The 25,704-nt window shown below is 33.6% G+C and overlaps 1 protein-coding gene across 3 annotated transcripts in view; it reads left to right on the plus strand.

The window, feature by feature from the left end:
• The window catches only part of ABCE1 (ATP binding cassette subfamily E member 1), a 29,958-nt gene extending 5,251 nt beyond the window's left edge, over window positions 1–24,707 (plus strand). The window contains exons 2-18 of one of the 3 annotated variants that reach the window (XM_025874257.2): window positions 675–808; window positions 1,920–2,005; window positions 4,972–5,069; window positions 6,049–6,166; window positions 6,772–6,909; window positions 7,055–7,124; window positions 7,371–7,467; window positions 8,357–8,446; window positions 13,538–13,659; window positions 16,312–16,533; window positions 17,727–17,786; window positions 17,888–17,946; window positions 19,399–19,509; window positions 19,589–19,731; window positions 19,857–19,979; window positions 21,372–21,483; window positions 23,066–24,707. In XM_025874257.2, coding sequence (XP_025730042.1) covers window positions 706–808; window positions 1,920–2,005; window positions 4,972–5,069; window positions 6,049–6,166; window positions 6,772–6,909; window positions 7,055–7,124; window positions 7,371–7,467; window positions 8,357–8,446; window positions 13,538–13,659; window positions 16,312–16,533; window positions 17,727–17,786; window positions 17,888–17,946; window positions 19,399–19,509; window positions 19,589–19,731; window positions 19,857–19,979; window positions 21,372–21,483; window positions 23,066–23,113 — 1,800 coding nt within the window. In that variant the 5' untranslated portion in view covers window positions 675–705 and the 3' untranslated portion in view covers window positions 23,114–24,707. The other 2 variants (XM_073892303.1, XM_073892304.1) reach the window with 2 other exon arrangements.
• The last annotated feature ends 997 nt before the right edge of the window (window positions 24,708–25,704 follow it).

Here is a 25,704-nt window from a genome sequence, read left to right on the forward strand (position 1 = left end):
ATCATTAATAGTCAAATAAGACATGAAGTAATACTTAATTTGCAGGAGGGAATAGACATCTTTATTATGTATTTTTCACATCAGCTATTCTGTTTTATTGGACTGTCTCACACTGGTATCAGTATTAGTTACGGAGACATTATATCATTTTTGTCCATCAAGTATAGTTTCCCCATCCCCTTTGTTCTTTTTCTTTTTCCTAGCCATTCTTTTTGCATAAGAGCTTTCATTTTGGTTTGTCTGGTTGTTTTTTCTTTGAAATTGGATTAAATGTGTAAATTTGAGAAAGGCTGAAATCTCTGGTATTGACTATTCTATATTATAAAAACAGACAGTATGTCATTCCGTTTGTTCAGGTCTTTTATGTTTCTCGGTTATGGTTTGAAAGTTTCCTCACATGTATATATTTTTGTTAACTTGATTCCTAGGTCTTTTCTTTTTTGTGACCATTGAAAATGATGTTTTTTTCTTTTTTATATGAATCTTCTGATTAGTAGTATATATGTAAAATTTTGTTTTTTCATCCTTACTGTACTATTTTATTGCTTTTACTAGTTTTTTTAGTAGTTCCAGATAATCATATCTGAATATAGTGATAATTTAATGCCTGTGACTCATTTCTCTTAACTAATTGCATTGACTGTACCATAATTTTGTTAATTTTTCTTTAATAGAAGAGTTGTATATTCTTACTTTCTTAGAATTATGGCGGATAAATTAACAAGAATTGCTATTGTCAACCATGACAAATGTAAACCTAAGAAATGTCGGCAGGAGTGCAAAAAGAGTTGCCCTGTGGTTCGAATGGGTAAGCTGTTCTGTGGATCATTTAAAGATAAAAGAAGGTTAAAAGAAGTAAATTGGCTTAATAGTTCTCTAGGCATATACTTTTCTCCTATTAGTTTCTTTAAAATATAGGGATAAGACCAGATTTTGTTCTAAATTTCTTTTACTGCTTTGTGACCAAATGATCCTATTTTTGTTAATGGTAGAATAACGTATTTTTATCAGTATTTTTTAAAGTTCATTTTGACTATAAAATCAGTTTGTTACTGAGATTCTTACTGTTCTAGAAAAGTTCTATAATTACTTTAAGTCATGGAGAAAGGACTAATATATTTGTTTTTTTTATAGTATTCTCATTTTAAAAAGCAAGAATAAATAGCTTACTAAGAATGGCTGATTCATGAGATTTTGCTATATTTTCAAGATTAAATAAATTTAAAACAATTCGGAATTATTGGTAGTCTTTAAGGGTTACGTTGTTACTTTTACTGTATTAGTGAGGTGTAAGCTTTTTGATTCTTAAAAGAAACTTTAGATGTCATCTATTATATTCTACCATGCTATTTAGAAATTCCATTATTAATATCCCTAATGTCAAGTTTAATTTCGTGTGTATATTGGATGACTACATACCTTTTCAGTATCACTGATTTAACTAATGTATTGTATTCCTTTCTCTACATTACCATTTCCAAGGCATAGAGTGTTAATTAAATATTCAGGTCAGACAGCTTAAAAATAAAACTGTTACGGGAGCACCAGTCTGGCTCTAGAAGAGCATGCAACTCTTGATCTCGGGGTCATGAGTTTGAGCCCCACAGTGGGGGTAAAGATTACTTAAATAAATAAATAAACTTTTAAGAAAATTAAAAAATGAAGCTTTCAGGATCTGCCATAGTTTTATGAGCATATTTTCTTCCCCAGTAGTAAATTAATATATACTAATTATAATTAATCCCCACAAACCACTGATTTTTTTTTTAGGATATTGTCTCAATTGTATTTCTTTGTGTGGCCTTTGTTTTTGAAAATCTGCTTTGGTATGGAGATTTAGAACCAGAATTACCTAAATGACAATGTTCAGAAAATTAAAATGGCAAGGAAAATAACGTAACTCTCTTTTTCTTTGCCAGGAAAATTATGCATAGAGGTTACACCCCAGAGCAAAATAGCATGGATTTCTGAAACCCTTTGTATTGGTTGTGGTATTTGTATTAAGGTAAGTGATATTTTATTTACGGGATTAAATTGGAACCTCAAGAAGTCAGAAAATTCTGAAAAAAAAAAAAAAGTCAAAATTCTGAATACATTATAACTATTTTTAAAGAGGCAAAATATAAAGCAGTGAATTAAAAATGTAAATTTAGGAAAATAGTGTTCTGTCAATAATCTAGTATTTAATATTGTTGCTTTTTGAAGTAACTAAACCACCCATTGTAAAAGTTATCCTTGCCGTACTCAACTTTGGAAAGCCATTTCCAACCAAAATTAATTTCTCTTTTTTCACCCTTTTTTTTTCCCCTCACCCTTTTATGAGAAGGACATTCTTTCCCATGTTTTACAAGTACTTGGAAATGTAAATACAAAAAGTGTGAGTCATATTACATGCAGTTCCTTCAAGTCTGTATTTAACTTTAAATCATACCTAAATGCATACAGCCAAAATTGTTTGAATTTAACCTAATCCTTAAGTGCTTCTGCTATATTATACATTCTTCTGTTGCAGTTATCACAGTAGTATAATTTTTCAAAATACCTCAATTAGTTTTTGTTGCATTGAATAGTTGGTTAGGGCTTTTAACTTTAAAATGATAGATTTCCAAATTTAGTTCATAAACGGTATTTAAGAACCAGTACGTTAAATTCTTAATTTAGGTATTTTTAATTGTAGATAATATTTTCAGAAAGGAACTTTACCAGAGTATGGATACCACCCTGTTAACTGATTCTAATAAGGCTTATGTATATTTTACATTTGTTTCTGAATCCTTAGTTAAGTATCCAGAAAGATTTCGTTGGTATCTAAAAGTGTTTTCTCTTGTTTTGAAAATATAATCAGGAAATATTCCTGCCAGCAAACACTTATTAATATCTTGTTATATGCCTGTCAATGTTGCGGGTGCTGGAGATCTGATTTTGAACAATATATTATCTTCTACTCTGTTTTCTTCTTTATTGCTATAGAAGAATGAGATCCCAAATTTTGGGGTATACTTCAGTGGCTGAAAAGATACTGATGTGATGAATCTGTTTGGGGGTGGGGGTAGTATATACCCTCTGAACCCTAAGATACTTACAAAATGTATGGATTTTTTTTTCTTGTAGATTTAAAGAAGCTTAGATTACTTTGCAACCTATAAACATATTATGTACATTGATAGAATAATAGAAAATTTCTGTAAATGGGGTTAACTCCATTGGCAAAAAACTACATTGTGTGAAGAAGAATTAATAGTTTTGGTTAGAGTGTGGTAATTACATTATTAGAATACAAGAGTTGTGTTTTTTTTAAAGATTTTTTTTTTTTTTTTTTGGAGACAGAATGGGAGAGAGAGAGAGAGAGCACATGAGAGGGGGGAGAGTCAGAGGGAGAAGCAGACTGTCCGCCGAGCAGGGAGCCCAATGCAGGACTCGATCCAGGGACTCCTGGATCATGACCTGAGCCGAAGGCAGTCACTCAACCAACTGAGCCACCCAGGCGCCCCAAGAGTTGTTTTTTTTTAATTCTCTGTGTTCTTATAACTTATAAAATGGGAATTCACTGAAATCTTTATCTATAGAGACTTTTGAATTGATCCCCTCAGATCTTTGAACATTTCTGCTAAACAGATCTCTAATCTAGGGTTATATTCTTTGGATGTACCTTTATAAATTTCTCTGAGAAATTTTTCTAGTCACATTGATGCTCTTAAATAACCTTCCAGTTCTTGCCATTCTTGTTTCTTGGACATTTATCTGATTGATAATAAACTGTTATTTGAATTAATTAATGAATTAATTTTTTTAATGTGAATTTACTCAGTTGGGATATAAATCATCTTTTTCATATGAGATGGTTAAAAACCACAATGGAAAGACATTAATCCTTGCTCTCTCCAAATATTATGCTAGCTGATGATGGGACATGAATAGACCCAAAAAAGGTACAATCCGTAAAGGACTAAACCTTAACCATAAAGACCTTAAAGGACTGTACAAAGTAGAAAAGAAAGCATACAAAGACAGGAAGAAGGAAGTAGTGAGAGGGCATCTGTTATCAACTGAATATGGAGTGATATACTCAGTAACCGTGTTTTATCTTGCCTCTTAGCTTCATCTAATAATGTTAAAAAACACACGGGGGAAAAAACCTTCAATTGTTGTAAGGTCTTTCAGTAAGTATTAAAAACATATTAGAAGTCTAAAAATTCACCAGTCACTAAGAGAGAAAATTAGCTAATATGATTCTTGCCTTCAAAGAACTTAACATTTATTTATTTATTTATTTATTTATTTATTTATTTATTTATTTATTTTTAAGATTTTATTTATTTGACAGAGAGACAGCGAGAGAGGGAACACAAGCGGGGAGTGGGAGAGGGAGAAGCAGGCTTCCCGCTGAGCAGGGAGCCCGATGTGGGGCTCGATCCCAGGACCCTGGGATCATGACCTGAGCCGAAGGCAGACACTTAACGACTAAGCCACCCAGGCGTCCCAACTTTTATTTTTTAAGTAAGAAAGTGAAGCAATATTTTATATCTTTGTGAAATTCCCACATTTGGGTTTGTTTTTTTTTTTTTAATATCTACACCCAATGTTGAACTTGAACTCATGACCCCGAGATCAAGAGTCGTATGCTTTCCCAGCTGAGCCAGCCAGGCCACCCATAATTCCTACATTTGGAAGATTGCTTATAAAAAATTCTTAATGTATCCATTTTAGTCATATAGATATATTTCTTTTTTAAAAAAAGATGTATTCATTTATTTTAGAGCACATGTGAGTAGGGGGAGGGCAGAGGAAGAAAATCTCAAGCAGACTCCACATTTAGCACGGAAGCTGACATGGGGCTCTATCCCACAATCCTGAGATCATGACCTGAGCCAAAATCAAGAGTTGGATGCTTAACTGACTGAGCCACCCAGGCGCCCCAGTCGTATGTGTATTTCTAAAAATTAACACAAAATTCTTTACTTTAAATAACAGAAATGTCCCTTTGGCGCCTTATCAATTGTCAATTTACCAAGCAACTTGGAAAAAGAAACAACACATCGATATTGTGCCAATGCCTTCAAACTTCACAGGTATATTTTCAAGTCAACATTCCTCTTTACTTTGGTCAAAAGTAAAATACATTTGGAATTTTCAGAGAAATATAAAAATGGGAAAAGGTATTAACCATCCACTAAAGAGAAATGCAAAACTGTAACATCATACAGAACCAAACTGTATATGTCAGTAGTTCATTCTGGCTAACATTAGAATTACCTGGGATTTTTTTTTTTTTTTTTTAAACTAATACCTCGGTTTCAGTCCTGTTGAATTACATCATATCCCCAGATACAGAATCTAGACCTCAGTAAGTTGTAAAAGCTCCCAGGTGATTCCAGTATACAAATGAGGATGAGAATCACTATTGTTAATAATACCCTTATCCCCAAAATAACTTTTAAGGGAACTTATTCTCTACCCATTACTCTCATCTACAGAGAGTATTACTCTGAACTTGGACACATATTGTTAAATCACAGGAGTTCTTTGAGGTTTTTAATCTGCTGTACACTGATATTTTGAATCTGGGAGTCTAGATTTACTAATGAAAAGGTATTTCTCAACCTGCCAGCTTTAAAGAGCCTACTGCAACAGGGAGAATGAAGTGGAATATTTCTGGTTCATGTGGCACTTTTCTCCTTGTAAGTAAATGGCAGGCCAAAAAAAAAAAAAATACAGTGTGAGGTTGCACTTGCTATGCAATTTCGTCCCAAAGCATTTGGTTATACATTAAAACTTAGCCTTATATGTAAAAGAGAATTACTTTAGAATGGACTTAAATAAAAATTGAAAAATAAAATTTGGAGTAATATTGGTCATGGATGCATTTCTAACAATTAACAGTTAATCTTGGCTGTTTTTTTTTCTAATAGCCAATAATATCTGGCATATATCTCTTAGCTTATTAATGGATGTGTGTGGAGTGCACGTGCATTAAAATACATGATCCTAATATTAGTAGCTTTTTCTACCTAAGTCCTGTTTTATTATTTTTTTGTATACTTATGACAGGTTGCCTATCCCTCGTCCAGGTGAAGTTTTGGGATTAGTTGGAACTAATGGAATTGGAAAGTCAACTGCTTTAAAAATTTTAGCAGGAAAGCAAAAGCCAAATCTTGGAAAGTATGACGTATGTATACCACCTTATGAATATGAATACTTTAGGTCAATTTTATGCAACTTTGAAGGAGAGGATATAATTTTTTTAATATTCTTATTTTCAATATTATTCATTAATTAATGCTGAGAAGCTATATACAGATGAAGCTCCTTTTTAATTAAGATCTGTTAATGCTACTTAACTGACAAATCTGAGTTTCCTTAAACTGTTAGCCATCTAAACTTTATATGCCAGAGGATTCTATTTGGATATAAAGTTGACCCTTTAACCAAAGTGCGGGTGTTAGGTGTGCTGGCCCCCACACATACGTTTGAAAGTCTGTATATAACTTTTGACTTCCCAAAAACTTAATTATTAATAGCCTACTGTTGATCAGAAGCCTTAGCAAGAACCATCAATTGCACATTTCATATATGTATTATATACTGTATTCTTATGGTAAAGTCACCTAGAGAAAAGATGTTATTGAGTAAATCATAAGGAAGAGAAAATATATTTATGGTACTTTACTGTAATTATCAAAAAAATTCACCCATATTGTTCAGGAGTCAACTGTATAAGTCATCCTTTTTGCATTATTGTGTATTATTAAATTCAGACAATTATATTTCTAGGATCCACCTGATTGGCAAGAAATTTTGACTTACTTCCGTGGATCCGAATTGCAAAATTACTTTACCAAGATTCTAGAAGATGACTTAAAAGCCATTATCAAACCTCAGTATGTAGACCAGATTCCCAAGGCTGCAAAGGTCAGTTACTCTTTAGGAGGAATTTATGTGTTACACATATTTGTGGAGGTATCAGAGATATATCAAACTAAACGTGGTTTACTTTGTAACTCATTTTAATATTGAAGAAAAATAGTAGTTAACTATATCTGGTATATTATGACAGGGAACAGTGGGGTCTATTTTGGACCGAAAGGATGAAACAAAGACACAAGCAATTGTATGTCAACAGCTTGGTAAGTGTTTATTTTGTGCATATGTTTTAATAGGCCCTGAACTTAACTCATAAAGACAGATACCTTTTTATAGATTGCTAAAATAAATGGGAAAATTTCTAGTAATTGTTGTATTTACATTCTCTGTTAACACAATTTTCAGCTGAGGTATCATTCACACTCAGAATGATGTACAATATACATTTTGCCTAGAAAGGTAAAATAAAACTTAAAACATTGAACACAATGCCTGTATGTTCTTTGTAGATTTAACCCATCTAAAAGAACGAAATGTTGAAGATCTTTCAGGAGGAGAGTTGCAGAGATTTGCTTGTGCTGTCGTTTGCATACAGAAAGCTGATATGTAGGTTGCTTTACACCTTTTGTATATCTTAATCCTTATTTTAGAGTTTTTATTTATAATACTGCTAATAAAGCAGTGCTTTTGAGAGAAATTAACAGTAATAATATCTAAGGTTCTACTTTTGAGGTAAGATATGGAAGCAGTTGTGCACCCATTGCCCATTCCCTGTTATTCCTGCAAGGGGAGACTAACTCATTTATTTAGAAGTACTTTACAACTTATGGGTTGCAGCACTTTTTAATATAATCAGTTGCTTATTATTTACACTACATTTATACATAAAAGGATTAAAAAAAAAAAAAAACAGGCCAACAAGTTTTTTTAAATACCTCAAGTAGAATATGAGGTCTTTTAGGTTACCCTAAAAGGGTGGCATGCCATGTGAGAGAGAAAGGAAGAAGGAGTTTGCTTCCTACTTTCTGGTGCCTCTCTTCTTCCAGATATTTTTTGCTCCCATCTTTTTCCACATTTCTACTCTGGCATCCAGTGCAGGCCAGGTCTTTTCCACAAAGTATTCTATAATTCTCTGCGGTGCCCTCCTTTTCAAAAACTTGTTTTAATGCATCTGATTTCAGCTAATCAAGAGAAACCTCTCTGAATTACTTCAGACTATATCAGAATATCTTTCATGAGGAGATGATAATTTGTAAGTTAGCCTAAGCTGAGAGTCTCTCCCCAGGCTTGATATGCAGCCCTGCTTTCATAATTTTTTTTTTCATCTTTTTACTTCTGAACAGAGTACAGAAGTTCTTTACCCTCATGCAGTGGACTCCTCTTTAGTGTAAGAGGAGATTGTTGTTAAATCAGAAACCATATTACAGGGATTTAAAATATCATGTAAGAGAGAATTATATTTGTCTTGCAAATTATTTGCTTTTCTTTTTCATAGTTTCATGTTTGATGAACCTTCTAGTTACCTAGATGTCAAGCAGCGTTTAAAGGCTGCTATCACTATACGATCCCTAATAAATCCAGATAGGTAAGTACAGATTTGGTATATGTCTCTCTTATTTTAATTGGGGAGTTATACAAATTTCTAAAGATTAAACACTGAGATCAGCAATGTCATATACATGTGTATGTTTTCTGTTTCAATTATTTAGAGCTACCACTTGAAATTACCTTCTTCTATCTAGAACAGAGGGTCTTTTAGCAAGATTTATTTACTACCATGCCTGTCTCCAGGTAGCCTAGAGATACTCTGAAATGATAGGAAAGTTCTGGCGTCTCTGTATGGATTTCTGGGAGGCAGGTCATTAGCTTTTACCAGATCCTCAAATGGAGAAGTCACTCAAACACACAAAATTTAGAACATTATAAGGATCACCAGAGTAACTCTGGTTATTTAGGGTCTTACTGAACTCCAGAGAGTTCTTAAAACCCGTTAGGTAATCACAACACCCTGTGTTTATGGGGTACTTTTGTAATTTGCAGAAATTTTAAATCCATTCTCTCCTTTGAGCCTCATAGTAATCTTGTTGTTAAGACTCTTTAGGTGGTGTTCCCATTTTGTAGATGAAGAAGTTTAAGGTCAGAAATGGTTATTTGTTCTAGGTTACAAATTTACTACATGGCAAAGCTATGGCCAAAACCCAGGGATCTTTTCCTGCATAGCATTTTCTATGCCTCTTTCTATCAGTGACTGATTTAATACATAGCCAATATAAGAATGCAGGAGAAATCCCTAGGGTTAAAAACCAAAGAGAGAACTATAAAGAGAAGAGACCAAGATATGGATTTCCTGAGGGATGTTGCTCATCTATAATAGGTCTTGGGCTTTAACCACCACTCATGAGCAGGAAACAAAGCCTTTTATATTGGATGATCACATAAAATGCCAGGACTCAAAGAACTGCTTTATCAGCAAAACACAAGCATGTGAAGATGTCAAGGAAGCATATATCTCATTTACTGAGCTCATTGAAAGTAGAGGGATGGCTCCCCTTCAAATATATTCATTGACCAGCAGCTCACATGGATATGGAATTAAAATTTATATAATCAGGGGAGTCTAAACTCATCACAGTAAGAAAGTAACAAAAAAAGAGGGTCCTAGAATCTTTAGTCCTATGGTACCTAGCAGAAGCAAATATAAAACCACTTTGCAGGGATAAGCCCTCAACCCTAGTTAGTCATCCAGGATTCATACAAGAAAAGACTCATGATCCAAATAATAATAGGAAACCATCTGCAAATTAATCAGTAGGCACAACAGACAAGAGGATTAGACCTTTAAGAATGTCTAAGGTGACATTCTCAAAATAACTATAAAATAATAGTATCTAAAATAAAAACATAAAAGGATACAAAATCGTAAGAATATGGTACCACAAAAAGACAATAGGTAAATATTCAAAAAACACAAACAGATTTAGAAATTAAAAGTGCACCTGTGACATTAAAAGCTCACTGGACAGCTCAGACAGGTTAGGAACAGCAGAAAAGAGCATTAGAAACTTGAAAAGCTGATCTGTGTAAGTTACCAGAATGCAGCAGATTGAGAATGAGATTGAACTCAGATTGAGTTCAGAAGGGAGGTTTAGAGAATGGAATGAGAGGACGATTTACATATATTTTAATAGGAGTCTGAGAAATAAAGCCATGGCAAGGTCATCGCTAAAGGTACAAATGATCCACATACATACTTTGACATGAAACTTAAAATATCAATGATAAAGAGACATTGTTAGTTGAGCCAAAGTGTAGCTATAATTTTCACTTCATATGTAGGCCTGGACATTATGATAGACTCTTGAAGGAATGTAAGAATATAACATGTAGTCCCAGTATTCAAAGACTTCACAGTCTGGTAAATAAAAGAACATACAAGCAGTCAAGCCAGTGGTTTGCAACCCTAGCCACTTTTTATAAAATATTTTTATATACCCTTATGAAAATCATAGATATCTCTTTTCACACATAATTTTTTTTTAAATATCACATAACATTCTAACCATAATAAAAACTAAAAGGAAAATAATTTACAACCAGGTGACATGTATCTTAATATGTAAATGTTCAGGGGGCGTCTGGGTGGCTCAGTCGGTTAAGTGTCCGACTCTTGGTTTCAGCTCAGGTCATGATCTCAGGGTCATGGGACCGAGCGCTGCCTCAGGCTCCATACTCAGCAGAGTCTGCTTGGGATTCTCTTCCTCTCCCTCTGCCCCTACTCCTGCTTACTTGTATTCTCCCTCTCTCTCAAATAAAATTTTAAAAAACATGTAAATGTTCAGGCAAATCACTATAATCCTGTATTTTGAGAGGGCAGTAACCATAATTGTAATAGGGATAACATGTCAAAACAAATTACATTGACAAAGTGAAGAAAATGATTGAGTTAGACATTTTCACAACTGTCTTGGGTGTTACTTATAGATAAAGGATTAAAGTAATCTCTTTGTAAGTGATAGACTGATGAAAAAAAGTGACAAGAAGTCTGTGCATCCTGAAATTCTGTGACAAGGCAATGTTCAGTCTTAATGCTGTAAAAAGATTTCAGAGATCATGTCCTTAAAACGAGAAATAGAGCATGGATTGGAGAAAGGACACCAATACACAAGATTTTTTAGCATTTGGCCTCCAAGAACATCTTTGGTAAGATTAAAAACCAGCACGTAACCCAAAATTAATTGTAGGAATTTCACAGCATAGATTTCTCATTATGCTGCAGATTTGTTTCTTTCCAAACCCTCAGAAAGTAGAGTGGCTCACCTATATCTTTTTTACATTTTGAACCTCTCTGTAAGCTCCACCTAAAGGTAGCGATATCAGAAGGTTTGACCTGGTTTTTTTCTTCTTTTCAAAGCAAATTAAAAGCCCCTAGATGATACTATGCTGCCTTACACTGAGTCATGAAAATTTTAATGGTAAAAAGTAGACAGTTATTCCAGATAATGGAACATTGCCAACAAAGATACCAAGGCAGGATGAGTATTGGCTCACTTATACGTGATTTGCCATTTTTATTGATGCTTCTTACTACCAATGTGGTAGAAAAAAAAATTTTTTTAAGATTTTTATTTATTTGACAGAGCACGAGCAGGGGGAGTGGGAAAGGGAGAAGCAGACTCGCTGCTGAGCAGGGAGTCAGATGCAGGGTTTGATCCCAGGACCCTGGGATCATGACATGAGCTGAAAGCAGACGTTTAACTGACTGAGCCACCCAGGCGCCCCAAAAACTTTTCCTTTTAATATTTTCTTTTCATAATAAAAATTGCCCCTATTTTTTTTCATTCCTTTTACCACCTGATACCTAGATGGCTTAATAGCCTCCTTTAAAAAGTCTGGTTCTTGCCAGATTAATCTAAAATGATGTTTTTTTCTTATTCTTTTATTCTAGAACCGTGCTGTACCCTGTAGCCATATGTTGCTATTTTAATTTTAATTGAAATTAAAAATTCATTCCTTCAGTCAAACTACTCACATTCCACATGCTCCACATTCCAAGTAGCTACTTGCTACTGTATATGGACACTAGAACATTTTCATAACCATAGAAAGTTCTACTGGACAATACTATTTAAAAACCTACCATTTTCCCCCATTGCCAATTAGCATATTCTTCATTTTGTCATTCAACAAACTTACTAAACATCTCGTTGGTACATATCAGAAGACTAAAAATCATAGAGGTGCTAAAATGTATTATATAGTCACATTTCATAAAATTTAGGGACAAGTAGAAATACTCAAAAATAATAAAATCCAAGTATCAGTTCAGAATTAGAAAGGGTCAAGAGTTGGGGAAAGCTCATTTGCATACTAGGAGGGGTGTTTCCTACAGTAGGTAGAATTTGTGATGGACCTTACAGGGTTGAGTAAGATTTCAACAGGTGAGGATTTAGACAAGAGACCATTTAGGAGAAGGAACAGTCCTTAGACACAGAAATGGAAAAGTGGATTGTTCAGGAAACAATGAAAGAACCATTTTTCAGTGTGCCTTATACATACATGAAGAGAAATAGTACCTGAAGTTTTGGAAAGTCTTGAAAGCAAATCCCAGGATGTTAATTTGTTTATTTGCAACTGAGAGCCATATCTGGGAACCTGAAAAAAATGACATTTGTTCAAAGTCTATAGCAATACTGAAAGAAATCTGAGAGCCTGAACTAGAGTTTAGGCAGAAAAAGAAAGGGATGAAATGAACACACAAGACATTGTTGAGAAAGAGTTGACAGACTTGACAATTTAAACAGTATGTCATTGGGAATAAAGTTGTGTTTTTTTTTTTTTACTGGAGTAACGATTCCATTAATACAAATATGGAGAATATTTGTACAGGAAACAAATTAAGTTGGAATTTGAGGTGTCTGTAGGACATTGCTTTTTTAACATTTTGAACTAACTCAAATAGGAATAAAGTGCTGCATAAAAGTGTCATGACTGTTATTTGCCTGGTAGTTTGTATACTAGCAATACTGTTACCTACCACTTCAAAAGTCATGTCCTGTCCCATCCCACTTATATGGTACTCCAGTACACACCTTTTTCCTTTCTGACCGTCACTGGATTTTATATCTAGAGAACATACTTGGCTGTGTAGGTTTTTTGGTAATGTTTTGTTTCCATCCCTTGTTTTCCCCAGCTAAACTGAAAATTCTCCAGTTAGGCTTCCTGTCATATTATTCTCTGCATCCCCTTCTACAGCTAGCGTATGGGACAGGACAACTAGAAGGGCTTAATCTGTAAGATGAATAGCGTAATAGTTTAGGCTACATCAGATTTAAATCTATTTTAACTGTTTCTCCTTGGTAAAGTTTATTTAAAAATGTGTTCTTTATTGGCAAAACACATTTATTTCATGTATCCATAAATTGTTTCCTGTTAATTTTTCCCCCTTCCTTTTAGTTTAGGAAAACAGTTTGAAACAGAAGACTGATAATGAGTCTTATTTTAAAGAAAATGTTTTAAGGCTTCTGTTTAGTATTGTCTCTACATTTAATTTTTTTTTAACGTATCTGTTTTTCTGACATTTACACTGTTCTAAGAGTTTAAATTGTAATTAAATATAATTTTAATTTCATTATATGTTATGCTACATTTAAAAATAAAAATCTATATTGATTTGCAGATATATCATTGTGGTGGAGCATGATCTAAGTGTATTAGACTATCTCTCTGACTTCATCTGCTGTTTATATGGCGTACCAAGTGCTTATGGTGTTGTCACTATGCCTTTTAGTGTAAGAGAAGGTAACTTGAAAAACTATTTCCATAGTGCTGTATTCTTTCACTCTAATGCTTAGAAAATGTATTATTGTTGATATTAAATAGTTACATGTTGCTTTGATATTTATTCAAAACTCTAATTTTAATGGAATTTAATCACTCAACAGAATGTGCGTGCGTGTGTGTGTGTGTGTGTGTGTGTGTATATATGAGGTATCCATCAGTTATTCAGAACATTTCATTTTGGAGAATTTTCTATTGGAGGGGGTAGAAATGCTTTCTCAGTTTCACTCTTTGCAATCTTAAAAGTTTTTATTATATTTTGGCTTCTACAGCATCATTGTAGTATTTGTCGTCTTTATCTTTGAAAAGCCAATACCAGTAGTGAAACTCTTAAAATTTATTTAGTGCTCATCTTGCTTTCATGTTTCAAATTTATCTGTAATCTCTATCCTAAGTTTATAGAGCTAAGACTGTCTAAAAGCCCAATAAGATAGTTTAATAAAGTATATTAAAATAAGATAGCTTACTAAGTATGGTTTAATAAATAACTCAAAGTCTAATAGCTTAGTAAGTATATTTTCATTTATTCGTTCTACTTTCAGGAAAGAGGGACTCTCTGGCCTCTCTTTTCCATGTCTCTTCTCTACCTAAGCAAGTTAGGCAAAAGTAAAAACTAACCTACCACTAAGTGGCTCCTGAAACAAATGTCAGTGCATTCTCTCTCTGGTATGCTTTTTCCTTTTAATTTCTTTGCCATTTCCTTCCAGTGGTTTCTTCTTCCTCTTTTACTTTATATTTCATCTTTCTAGTTGTGCCTTCAGCTGACAACCTAGAACAATTAGGAACACCCAAAAGGACCACCTAGTTCATACTTTGAAAAAAATACCATATTTTACAAGAATAATTACTCATGTAGTCTTTAGGTTGAGCAGGCTCCCTTTTTTTTTTAAATGATCTCTTCAAAAAGATAATTTTTGAGATACTAAGAAACTTGGAAAAAAATTTATATTGCATCATACACTTTGCATAAAAAGGCAGTGGTAGCTTTTTCGTTTAGAAAAAGTACATAAAGTTTTTCAGTTAAGATAAGATGAAGGAATTGCTGTCACTTACCTGTACATTTGATATAAATATATGCATATGTTAGAGGAAAAATTGTGAGATTGCCCAATAGTCTTAAGAGATGATATAAAAAACAATATTTTATTCTCAATTTAGCAAGTAACCATTGAGTTACTTCCTCTATACCATGTAGTAGGTCCCGAATTGTGTTGATAATGTTGTAGGCAGCTGGCATTCACTCTTCACAATTCTCGTTATAAATGCCATGTCTAAAAGCTACGCCATTTAAGAAATGGTTCCTGGTGAAGTTTTTGATGTTCCCCATCTGTTAAAACAATTCAAGTAAATTAGAACTTATTTTCCACTTTCCGTGAATATACTGAAATTAATGCTATACATATATGTAAAAGCTCTCTTTGAACTCTATAACTATAAAGGCAGTTATAGCTTGAACTGTCTTAAATTGACAAGACATTGGAGTAGAGATGGAAAGGCTGGTTAATGGTTTTTTGCGCAGTCACATTTTTCTGAGCCTTCATTCCCTTACCTGATAAATTAGGTATAATTAGACTATCTCTCTGACTTCAGTATCTGGATTAAATGGCCACAAAGGTTTCCTTCAAATTATGTTCCTATCTAATTTTTGGTTTTAATTTTTTTATCCTCACATTTATAATTTTTAAGTAGTTTTAAGACCAAAAAAACCATGCTGATTTTGGCAGAATCTATTGATTTGTTCTTTCAGCAAATACTGAAAACCTGTGTTCTAGACCCCCTGATAATGGCTCTCAGTTCCAGAAGAGATGAATAACATCCTTAGGCTTTCTTTCAAGACCTTCCAGGCTTGAGCTACTATCTTTCTCTTATTACCTTAAGTATAGGAAACACTGAAAACAGATCTTTTCATTTTTTCCAAATAATCCAGTTTTTCCTTTCTGTGTTTGCCATGGTGGATCTTAACAGTTTTAGTATGGAGGGATTCTCATGTACAATATATTTTCTTTGTTATTAAAATCTGTTTAGAGAATGTTTATTTTTGTATGGTGAAGACAAAAAAATGTTAAATGAAGTCCGTTCATTACTATAAATATATTACAAACCTGCAGAATTAATCTGAAAAAATTCAGTATATATTGTAACTTCAGTTTGTGGTATCTAGATCTCATGTGAAAATGCATACTAATAACTTATTTAAAAAATTATTCCCCAGACTATATCATTTTATGTCACTCTGAAAATATTCCATTTTTAACTACTTGTCATTTTTTCATAAAAATTGCAAGTTTTGATTTAAAAATACAGCAGAAATGGCACCATATTCTTTTGCATAAAACCTAATGGAAAAAATCTTATAAAAATCATATAATGAAAAGAGATATGCTTTGCGTACATAGGCACATATATATGCATAGGTTATTTCAACTTGATTAGATACATAAAACACCATGTTATCACTGCATGTTACCACAAATCCACAGAAATTTGAAATCTGTGCTTAGATTGCTCCCAAGAGAGCCTAGGGATTTGCTTTTATATGATAATTTCTTGCTGTGGAGAAAAACTAGTCTTTAGTTAATCTTTACTAATCTGTTGTCAATGACTTTCCAACAGGCATAAACATTTTTTTGGATGGCTACGTTCCGACAGAAAACTTGAGATTCAGAGATGCATCACTTGTTTTTAAGGTGGCTGAGACAGCAAATGAAGAAGAAGTTAAAAAGATGTGTATGTATAAATATCCTGGAATGAAGAAAAAGATGGGAGAGTTTGAGCTAGCAATTGTAGCTGGAGAGTTTACAGATTCTGAAATCATGGTGATGTTGGGGGAAAATGGTAAGTTTTCCTTATTTCCTTTATTTGAAGATCTGTTTATCCAGTAACTTAGTTTTAACTACTCCGTGAAAAACTTTGACTCGGTTGTAGGTCTGGGAGCTAGGCTGAATCCATACATTTCTCAGTGTAGTTCACATTTTGTGATGTGGTAGGATTTAATATTGTCATTCAGTCAAGTTTCTATTTTATATATTTTGTTTAATAACCTGTAGTGAAAACAAGATTTTTTCCAAGCTAGTTTTTCTGTGTATAAATTGATAGGACATTTATCCATCTTAGAAACAGATGAGAAAGGATAAAACAGATAATTCAGAAACAGTCTAGTTTAAAATTTTTTCTTGACTTTCTCCATTTGAGCTCTCATTTTAAATTCAGGCCAGTCTGTCTTTGTAAATAGTTGTGTTACCTGAATTTTCAGTATTAGATTGCTGTCATAAATAGAGCTGTGAGTTGAATTTGAGTACCAGATGTCTGGTATTACTTTCAAGATTTAAAAAAAAAAGATTTGAATTGTATTCAGCTTATAAATCTGTAGAAATTCCCTAGGAGGATTTTGCAATATATCAGTCATTAGCTAATGGAGGAATTTTGAACTGGCTTGCATTTGACTTAAAATTTCATATAAACGGACTTGTAAGGATGGCATCAATCTTAACTATACTGTCCCACTTAATGATAAATGGTGTATTGGCATTTGAGCTAAATAAGTCTTCTAAAAAGTAACCCAAGACTTGTATTTTATAGATCTACCATTTATTAAGATGGTTATTAATGAGATTTATTAGTCTATATTCCTCCCAGTTTAGTTGGAAATGATACTTTAGAGGTGAATCATGAAAGTCTTTTTTTTTTTTTTTAAGATTTTATTTATTTGACAGAGAGAGGGAATACAAGCATGGGGAGTGGGAGAGGGAGAAGCAGGCTTCCTGCTGGGCAGAGAGCCCAGTGCGGGGCTCTGTCCCAGGACCCCGGGATCATGACCCGAGCCAAAGGCAGACGTTTAACGACTTAAGCCACCCAGACACCCCGAATCATGAAAGTTTTAAGTATTTTTCTGTATAACCTTCAGAATTCACTAGTGTCAGTATATATCTTTAAAACTAGTTTCTTATTAAAACACAAGAGTGTACATAGTGATTTACTATAAATGTGAAGCATCTTTCAAGTCCATTTGTTATATATTGTGTTGGCAGGTACTGGTAAAACAACATTTATCAGAATGCTTGCTGGAAGACTTAAGCCTGATGAAGGAGGTACTGTTGTATATTGTTGACTGTTTTTACCCTGTCACACATAGGAAACTTTGAAGATACGGGTGATTTTCAGTGTCTTCTTTATTTGCATTATTTTGCAGGAGAAGTGCCAGTTCTAAATGTCAGTTATAAGCCACAGAAAATCAGTCCCAAATCAACTGTGAGTTATGATTCTGTTATTTGGTTATTAAAGGAAAGTTTATACACACACGCCTATGGTTTTAATCTTTCACTGCACCAGAATTCTTCAGATTATTTTCTGTATAGTTTTACCAAAAAGTGGCTAAGGAAGAGTATTAAGACATCAGTCCTTGATTGATTTCCACTGGTAGGAAATGTTTTTAAATCTGTTTGACATCTTTTTCCAAAATAAAAACCTAATGTGGGGGCACCTGGCTGGCTCAGTCAGTGGAACATGTTACTCTTTATCTTGGGGTCATGAGTTCAAGCCTCATGTTGGGTGTAGAGCTTAACTTTAAAAAAAAAAAAAAAAAAAACCAACAACAGCAATTTAATGTGTTTTGTGCTATGTATAACACCATCGAGAAAGTAAAAGGCCACCTACAAAATAGAATACTTTTGCAATTTAATAATAAGGTACTTACATCCAGATTATATAAAGAACTGTTACAACTCAGTTTAAAAATGGGCAAAGGATTTGAATAGACTTTTTTTTCTCCCCAAAGAAAATGTACAAATGGCCAAATAAGCATGTGTAAAGATGCTCAGGACCATTAGTCATTAGGGAAATGCAAATTAAAACTACAGTGAGATACTGCACACCCACTAGAATGACTTAAAAAGGAACAAGTATTGGTGAGGATATGGATAAATTGGAACCTCATGCATTGCTGATGGGAATGTAAAATAGTAAGAGCCACCTTAAAAAGAAACTTGGCAGTTCCTCATATGATTAATATAGGGTTACATATGAACCAGCGTTTCCACTCCTAGATACATACCCAGAAGAAATGAAGACCTGTCTCAACACAAAAATTTGCACACAAATGCATTATTCGTAATAGCCAGAAAGTGGAAAACCACTTCAATGCCCATCAGCTGATAAATGGATAAACACAGTGTGGTATAGCCATGAAATTGAAAGTATAATATTTGTACTCAGTACCACTTTGTTAGGCCTATTTGAGACAGCTTAGCTTACAATAAAAATTTTATTGTTGATCCTTTATATAAGCTTAGCTTTTAAGTTCTCAGACTCAGTCAGCCCTCTCCTGAAACAAGTGCAAGACATTTTAAGATTCATCCCCATCACATTATGCATTTTATGTTATCTTTCTGATTGCCAGAGGGTACTTCATACTCATGCTGACCTTGAGAATTATTCCTATTCTCAGGTGATATTTTCTTGAAACAGTCATCATTTACTACTTTCAGATTTTAAGATGCTTTTTTTACTTGTTGGACATGATGAGTTTTTAAATAAAAATTGCAGAACAAGCTATAGATGATGAATAAACATAAAAATACTATCATATCTGTGAGTGGCAAATTGATACACTTTTTTTGCTCTGGATCTTAACTTTGTCAATATTGATTATTAGAGGAATTCTGTACTGAAATGAAATTTCAATACTTTTTTCACTAAAAACAGGGAAGTGTTCGACAGTTGCTACATGAAAAGATAAGAGATGCTTACACTCATCCACAATTTGTGACTGATGTGATGAAGCCTCTGCAAATTGAAAATATCATCGATCAAGAAGTACATACTCTGATTTTCATTTTATTATTTTAAACTTTGCACGTCTCTACATAGTTTGCTAAACTTCTTCTCCAAATAGGTGCAGACCTTATCTGGTGGTGAACTGCAGCGAGTGGCTTTAGCTCTTTGTTTGGGCAAGCCTGCTGATGTCTATTTAATTGATGAACCATCTGCGTATTTGGATTCTGAGCAAAGATTGATGGCAGCTCGAGTTGTCAAACGGTAAAGTCCCGCCAGTTAAGAGTATTAGTTTTAATTATGTGCACCGGCATACAGCGGTGCTTAATACAGCATTTGAATAGTTGATAATAGAAAACTGGAAACATTTTCAAAATCATGTATTTTAGTTTCATACTCCATGCTAAGAAGACAGCCTTTGTTGTGGAACATGACTTCATTATGGCCACCTATCTAGCAGATCGAGTCATCGTTTTTGATGGCATTCCATCTAAGAACACAGTCGCAAACAGGTAAAACTATTTTCTGAAACATTGAAGCCTAATTATAAGTTCTGACAATTAGAAAGTTATTAGTCAAAATTTTCCTTTAAGCTTATGAATTTTAATTTTTAAAGAGGTAGCTAGAAAATCTAGGGATGATTGTGTGACTCGCAGGATTATTCATGTTGAATGCTGGATGGGACTGGAAAGACTAGTGTTCAGACTATAGACCTCCTGACCCAGGGTTGGATAAGCATGCAGACCTCTGGGCCGCTCACCTTTTCTTGCAAGTTAACTTTTGTCATCTTCATTATTTGGATTTTCAAAACAGATGTGGGATTTTAATTCCCTGAAAACCATTGATGCTCTTAAACAGCAGATAAAGATGCACATAGGTTATGTGATTTGCCCAACTTACACTGCTAGGGGTAATGCTCACAGTGAACCCCAAATATCTGGTATTGATCTACAACAGAGACAAAATGAATGATTTTACTGTTTCCCCTTTTATTCTCTAATTTTTCTTTATTGGCTCAAATGAGAACACTTGACATATAGAGAAGCCTAACATTCAAATCAGTTTAATGAGAAATTTCTTACACTTTTTAGTGCTAAAACCTTATGTTAGGTTGAAACATATGGAATTACTGATATGCCACCATCTTTTTCCTGTAAAAATAGCAACTTCGTGTGATTCTAACATGTTTTCTGATATTAAAGAGAGGAATGGAGTTGCTATTTGAATAATGCATCCAAAAAGTAAAAGTACTTAGCGTCTTCCCCAAATTCCTTTGTTTTCATTTTTAAATTTACCAGCTGAGAACATATTTCTGAGAGGGAAATTTCATAGACTATATAAAGCTTACTGAATTCAAATAACAATCCTGTGTATTTACAAAAATGTTTAAAATGTTCCACAAGTATGATGCAGTTTAGTATGATTTAAGAATTAGTTTGGGTAAAAAGATGAATAAAGCACAGAAATTGAAAAAGGAATAATGAGTACAATCCATTGTGCTGTACATATTCACTCCAGTTCCAAATTTCTGATGTTAATGTTACCTTTTCTGTTAATCTCTCTTCTCCCCTGAAAATGTCAGATTGGAAATTCTGTAATCTCCTAATTAACCTTTTGTTTTTCTAAAGTAGTATTTCTTAAATGTTTTTTTCCAGATCAGAAACATAGTTTAAACTGGGTTTGTTTTGCACAGAAATATTATAGCCAAACAAACTAAACAGTCCAAGCAAAGACCCTTCTGAACATAGAATTTATAATATGCTGTGATTAGACTATTATTTAGATAACTTATGATTGGGGAACTAGAGGGAACTGTGCTGCTTTAATACTCTTCATCCCAAAATGCAGTTAAATTTGTGGGATAAATTTTAATCACAATTGATAAGATCTTATTTTTCCTCTAGTCCTCAAACCCTTTTGGCTGGCATGAATAAATTTTTGTCTCAGCTTGAAATTACATTCAGAAGAGATCCAAACAACTATAGGCCAAGAATAAACAAACTCAATTCAATTAAGGTAGGTAGAAAAACTCGTGGATAATTTCTCATTATAAATAATCGAAAGGCATGTTTCAAATTGGAGGGCTGTTTCATGAAAAAAATTGTCATTTCGTTAATTCTAAGATTCATATTTTTCACATTAAAATCTGATGGCATCCTTCAGTCTGGTAGGAATTATGATATCGTTGCTATTGCTACGGATACTCAGACCCGTCCATGTTATCTCAGAGTTGTACCCACTGTTGTGCTGCCTGTGTTGAGTTTAATTGCCATTTTAAATATCTTAAGATTACACTAATTCACTGTTGGAACAAAGAAGTTTTTGCAAATACCATGACCATTTTCTCTCATCTATTGTTCTTTTAGTGCATACACAACAGCCAACACCTGATTAAAATATTTTAAGAATCCAGACAAGCTCCTTCAGTGAGCATAAAATTGTACACAGTGGGAAAACATTTTGTCACTTTAATTGGCAGTGTTTTCCTTTCTTTGTGGTACACAAAATTATTCATTATGCCCCCTGCAATTGATGTAATCTGTGGAACAGCTTTTTTTAGAAAGCAGTAATTTCTTGGGGTCACTCAGGAAAAAAAAGTGAACTCTAAAAAACCATTTCTGTGTTTTTGTCTCTTGCAGTGCCTGCTTAAAATGCTGCTTACATTTCATGGCCCTCTAGCCTTTGTCCTTAATACTAGCATTTACTAGATTTTATTATTTTCATATTTGTACTCTGGCTTTGCTACTGAGCTATAACCTCTTAGAAAGCAGAGACCAGATCAAAATAGACATCATGTATTCTTAAGCGCCTGACACAGTGTATTGATGTCTTTAGACTTTGCTGTGTATTTTGTTTATACTTATTTTACTCTCTGGCCAGGATAATGAGATTACAAGTTCTGACTTAAAAACTTTTTATTTTAAAAATCATATCATTAAGTAGAAAAGAAGAACTAAATTCTACAACACTTATGCACAGCTTAATTTTCCTAAGAATTCCTTCTGAAGTGTTACAGATGTTGTATTTGTCATTTTCTTGTGTAGAGACCCATGGTTCTGGCCCCAGGTATACCTAGTCATCATTGCTCTGTGCCCACTCATCTTAGTCATCATACCTTAATCCTAAAAAAGGAAGTTCCTAGGCAGATAGATGGATGGATCATTTACTGGCCACTCTATAAACAGTACTAGGAAAAAATACTTTTATATACATTTTATGTAATAGGCAGTTCTCAAACTGACAATGTTAACCTTTTGGAGGGACTTAAAATCAAAATGATGAAAATGGAATTTAAGAGTTTAGCTGAAAATAGTATTTTATATAGCAAAATTTTACCTACATAAATAAGCCATTTTATATAAAAGGGCTCTGCTTGAGGTGGACCAAGGTAAGTTTTCGGGTGGTAGGGCTGAGTAACAGAGGTACTACTGTTGCCTTTGATTTAGTGGACCCAGGAGTGTGGAGACGCACGCAGACAGTGAGTGCAGAGGTTGTATAGATGCCATTGTAAACACCACCAGCCAATGCTGTGGGTGAAAGCTCTACCCTACATAGAGGAGAATGGTGTGGATTTTGTTGTTTCTGTTTTATTTTTTAGGATGTAGAACAAAAGAAGAGTGGAAACTACTTTTTCTTGGATGACTAGACTGAGAATATTGAAAAGCCATTTCTTAAAAGAAACATTTATTGGGATTTTTGTCATATAAAACTTTAATCAGGTTTTATGCCCCACATACTCTGGAGCTTGAAGTATAATTTACTTAATGTAACATCAAAAGCCAGTTGTGTTGTAAATTATAGTCTAAACACAGAAAATGCACTTTTCTGTTCTTGATGAGGCCCTTCTTGTGTCTAACATTCTAAAGTGAAAACATTTCAAGCTACACAAATTACCTCCAAGTTTTCATGATGTATGGGAAGATTTTCAGTAGGTGTTAATCATATTCATGTACCAAATGCTGACCAGTGTTACCCCCTTTTAAAAATCTTGAAAAAGCTTTCTGTACTTAGAGTTTGCCAAATACTCCTCTTATAATGAAACTGCCCTTATTTTAAAAGCCGGTCGAAGAAGACTCCACTAATGAAATTTGATAAATAAACACATCAGGATTGTATTTGTTATTTGTTTTCAGTCTTTGCACTATGTTTTCAGTGTGTTTAGACTTTCAAAGGAAGATGATCTACTACAAAACACCGTTGGAAAATGGCCATGTTCCCAACTTAAGCACTGTTTACAATGTTTTTGGTGCTTTTGAATATCTGAGTATCAAAAATCATTTCAACACCCTTCCCCCATCCACCAGAAAAAACCCTAACTTTACTATGAATTACTCAGTTTTAGTATTCCATAAGATTCTATATAATACTCAAAGTAATGTCATTCTTAACACAAGTATACAATCACTGATCAAGATTTAGGAAAAGCATTTTAAAGAATATTTGCTTCCTTTAAATGTATAGGCTGAAAATCTTTCAAGTTGATGCCTAAGCATCTATGTAAACTTCCACAGATTTCTAATGGGCAGCCAAGGACAGTGAGCCACTTTCCTAAAGGCAACATTAATGCAAGCGAGTCCCCACATAGCAATGTAAAGTACCTCTTGGTACCAAATATATTCACCTCCATGTTTGGATGTAGAGGACATGATCTAGTTTTGGATACTATGGAGCACGAGCTCTAAAAACTTACCTACATCTTTTGAATTCCTGAGTTTGAACTTTGGTATGTAATGTGAGACCACTTTGAATTACACTTCTAATGCACTGAACTGGAACGAACTTATACTACAAGTGAGGAAAAGAGTTTAATAAATAAATGGGGCAAGCAAAATTGGACAATTGGAAGTTATTGAAGTCTTTTAGAGCTCCTTGAAACAATAGAAGTGTTAATTAATATGCAGACGGTGAATAGAAAATATGGTTTAACTGGTCCCCATTAGGCCTTTTAAAAAATTTAGTAATCCATAATGTTGTGAAAAATTCAAACCTACTGAAATTTATGTAACAAAAACGTTACGATCCTTCCTCACATTACCCTCCCAAAGGTTACCAGTGTTTGCATTTAATAATACATATCCTTTTATGGTTTTTTCCTGTGCACTTAACCTAAGTGTGAATATGTAAAGAGTTTGTTTTGTACATAAATGGGATTATACTAAAATAAGTAGTGCCTATTTTTAAGGATAGGTTAAATTTGTGAATGATTATTTCAAGTATATTGAATAAAATAAGACAAAAGATGTTTTTACTTACTGATTCCATATTCTGCCCTAAAGAAAACACTTGTGATGAGAACACAGCTCTACTTAACTGAGGACAGAATATGTATTAGTTGTGATATTGTTCGTGTAAATGAAGTTTTTAAAATACGGATTTAGTTAAAGTTTTATATAGTAATAAAGGTTTTACAGTTGCTAACACAAGAAAAAAGTTTTTCTATAAAAATCCATTAATACCAACTCAAAATACACCAACAGCGCAGTTGTTAGCTATTACATTTAGAAAGAATGCTCAATATGTCCTAATTGGAAAATATCTCTAAATAGTATAACACAATACACAATTTATATGAAAATATACAAACTATTAAAATACCAAAAGGATACTCAAGACAATAAGCCTTTGGGGAATAACAACTTGGTTAAAGAACAGGTAAGAAAATGAGATAAATGCACATATGGCCATTACCTTTTGAATTTTGTATACTTGTATGTATCAACTGTTTAGAGATCATTTAAGTTTTTAAATCTTCAATAAAGAGATAATCTGCATTATGTTCAACCAGTGTACAGCAATATTAACAATTTTAGACCATGGCATCTTGAAACCCAGTCCCTTATCTCTGGCTTGTAATTGCATATTTTCACATCTGGCATGTAGTCTGTCTTCTGTGTTGAAGGAATGAACCTATTTGCCAGAAAGCAGAAAGACTGGATAAACTATTCAAGTTGGTACTATAATTTCATTGGTATCCATTAACATTTAGATACATTTATGTCAAGCTCTGGCATATTATGCACACCCAGCGGTTCGGAAGAGAAACTGTTCTGGGTTGGAGAGTCCGAAAGGGCTGAGGCGGCAGCTCCCAGAAAAAGTAGCACCTGTAACAAATGAGAAATCTGCAATGTAGAAGCAGAAATCAGCATGGCATGGAGAGGAGTGAGAAAAGGATGAATACAGGCACATGTGGATTTTCAGTGCCTTCAATATAGAAATTTGAGGTTTTGCCATGCTCGT

Source organism: Callorhinus ursinus, unplaced genomic scaffold, assembly GCF_003265705.2.
Source record: "Callorhinus ursinus isolate GAN/ISIS: 27379988/994484 unplaced genomic scaffold, GSC_fseal_2.0 scaffold4, whole genome shotgun sequence".
NCBI classification, from domain to species: domain Eukaryota; kingdom Metazoa; phylum Chordata; class Mammalia; order Carnivora; family Otariidae; genus Callorhinus; species Callorhinus ursinus.